The 2,500-nt window shown below is 47.8% G+C and overlaps 1 protein-coding gene across 1 annotated transcript in view; it reads right to left on the reverse strand.

Moving 5' to 3' along the window:
* The window catches only part of lama1 (laminin, alpha 1), a gene marked incomplete at its 5' end in the record, with an annotated part of 61,524 nt that overhangs the window by 27,328 nt on the left and 31,696 nt on the right, over positions 1 to 2,500 (reverse strand). The window contains 4 exons of the mRNA XM_079489894.1: positions 1 to 58; positions 251 to 427; positions 1,184 to 1,327; positions 1,870 to 2,103. The exon at positions 1 to 58 is cut by the window's left edge and continues 128 nt beyond it. Of these exons, the coding sequence (XP_079346020.1) occupies positions 1 to 58; positions 251 to 427; positions 1,184 to 1,327; positions 1,870 to 2,103 (613 nt within the window). The remainder of the gene's footprint in view (positions 59 to 250; positions 428 to 1,183; positions 1,328 to 1,869; positions 2,104 to 2,500) is intronic.

Here is a 2,500-nt window from a genome sequence, read left to right on the forward strand (position 1 = left end):
CGCTGTCCTGGGCGTAGAACGTCACGTCGTAGGACAGGAGTCCGCCGTACGACAGCATCTGCACGCGCAAGATCAAAGAAATCGTTATTATTATTACACAACAAACACATTTAATATCACATCAGTAACAGCAATGCGTTAGCTATCATCACACGTGCGTGTGCGTGCGTGCGTGCATGCGTGTGTGTGCGTGTGCGTACGTCCGCCCGTGCACGCGTGCGTGTGTGTGTGTGTGTGTGCGTGCGCTCACCTGGTTGCCTTCATACTGTGCTGGTAGTTTCCAGTAAAGTGGACCGGTAAGACGGCTCTCACCAGACAGCTGTCTGGTGTCCAGAACGTTGTCTCCATCCTGCTGGAAGACCCCGCTGAGCAGCGCCCCCTGCTGCTCCAACTGACTCACTACCGACAGCCGACCGCCGGCCCAGATCTGGGAAACAACACGACAAAATGTCCTGGTTATGGGGATGATTGTGCTTTTGCAATGCATGCATACAGTAACTAACATAAGGGGACATCTTAATCCATTTTGACCTGGGAACGATTCTGCAAATGTCTTCTAAATCCTGACTGTTTTCTTGAAAAAGCTATGTTTTTCTATGTCAGTCGTTCTCAAACACTTTCATGTCACTTTTCACGATTCTTCAAAAATAGCAGACCTACAAGCTCATAGCGCGGCACCGAGTGCCGCGCTATGAGCTTGTAGATCTGCTATTTTTCAACACCAAAAGGGGTTCCAGGAACCATTTTTGGTGTTTCAAGCATTAACCCATTCTTGGCGGGAACCCCTTTTGGTGTTAGCATTATGTTATGCTTTAGCTATTGAAAAATAGCAGATCTACAAGCTCATAGCGCCTGCTATTTTTGAAGAATCGAAGAACGACTGACATAGAAACATAGCTTTTTCAGAAAACTGTCAGGATGTAGAAGACATTTTTAGAATCTGATCTCAGGTCAAAATGGGTTAAGTTATGCTTTAGCTATTTAAAAATAGCAGATCTACAAGCTCGTAGCGCGCCACTAGGTCTGCTATTTTTTTTAAATCGTGAAAATGTGGCGCAAATCTTTATATTATATTCTTTGTGACTAGTATTCCTGACTGATTCATGGCTCACACTAACTATTATGAATATGTGTGTGTGCGCGCGCACGTGCGTGCATGCGTGCGTGTGCATGTGCGTCTTACAGGCACTCGGATCATTCCAGACAGCTCGTCGCAGCGCTCCGTCCGTCCGGAGCAGTAGCAGTTTGAACATCCGGAGGGATGCCCCGCCCACAAGCCAAATGTCCCCAAAAGACACTCCTCGCAGCCACGCCCACCTACGCTGGCCTGGGGGAGGAAACACACACACATACACACGATGATGTGAGAAACGGACATGTGCGCACACACACACACACACACACACACACACACACACGCACACACGCATGCACGCACACAAACAGACAGACAGACAGACAGACAGACAGACAGACAGACAGACAGACAGACAGACAGACAGACAGACAGACAGACAGACAGACAGACAGACAGACAGACAGACAGACAGACAGACAGACAGACAGACAGACAGACAGGCACACACACACACACACACACACACGCACACACGCATGCATGCACACAAACAGACAGACAGACAGACAGACAGACAGACAGACAGACAGACAGACAGACAGACAGACAGACAGACAGACAGACAGACAGACAGACAGACAGACAGACAGACAGACAGACATACAGACGTACAGACAGACAGACGTACAGACAGACAGACAGACAGACAGACAGACAGACAGACAGACAGACAGACAGACAGACAGACAGACAGACAGACAGACAGACACACACACACACACGGGTCTCACCTTGCACAGGCACTGTCCCGATGCCAGGCAACCACACACTCCCGTGGTCTGGTTACAGAACTCCGCCTCGGTTCCGGCCGGGTCGCAGCCGCACGCCGTGCATTGTGGGTAACCGTGGTAGCCCGGCGCGCAGCGCTCGCACGACCTGCCCGAGAAGCCCGGCAGACACGGACACTGGCCATTGGACAGGTCGCACTGTGGGGAGGAGCTTCCTGCAGCGCTGCAGTCACATGACTATAGACGACCAGGAAGAATAACACATGTTTCGTCAGTGGTGGAAAGTAAGTACAATTTTGAGGTATTTGCACTTTACTGGAGTATTTCCAATTTCCGATACTTTTACTTCTACTCCACTACATCTCAGAGGCACATATTGTACTTTTTACTTCACTACATTTATTTGAAAACTCTAGTTACTACTTACTAGTTACTTTGTAGATTTTGATTATTATTACAAAACAAACAAACACACCTATACACATTTCGGCCGTTTAAAAATAGCTTAAGCATTGTGACCTTGAATATACAGTACATTCGAAAACATGAAATTCTGCATAATGAGTACTACTTTTGGTACTTTAAGTGCATTTTGATGCCAATACTTTGTACTTTTACTCGAGTACATTCCGGA

Source organism: Electrona antarctica, assembly GCF_951216825.1.
Source record: "Electrona antarctica genome assembly, chromosome: 20".
NCBI classification, from domain to species: Eukaryota; Metazoa; Chordata; class Actinopteri; order Myctophiformes; family Myctophidae; genus Electrona; species Electrona antarctica.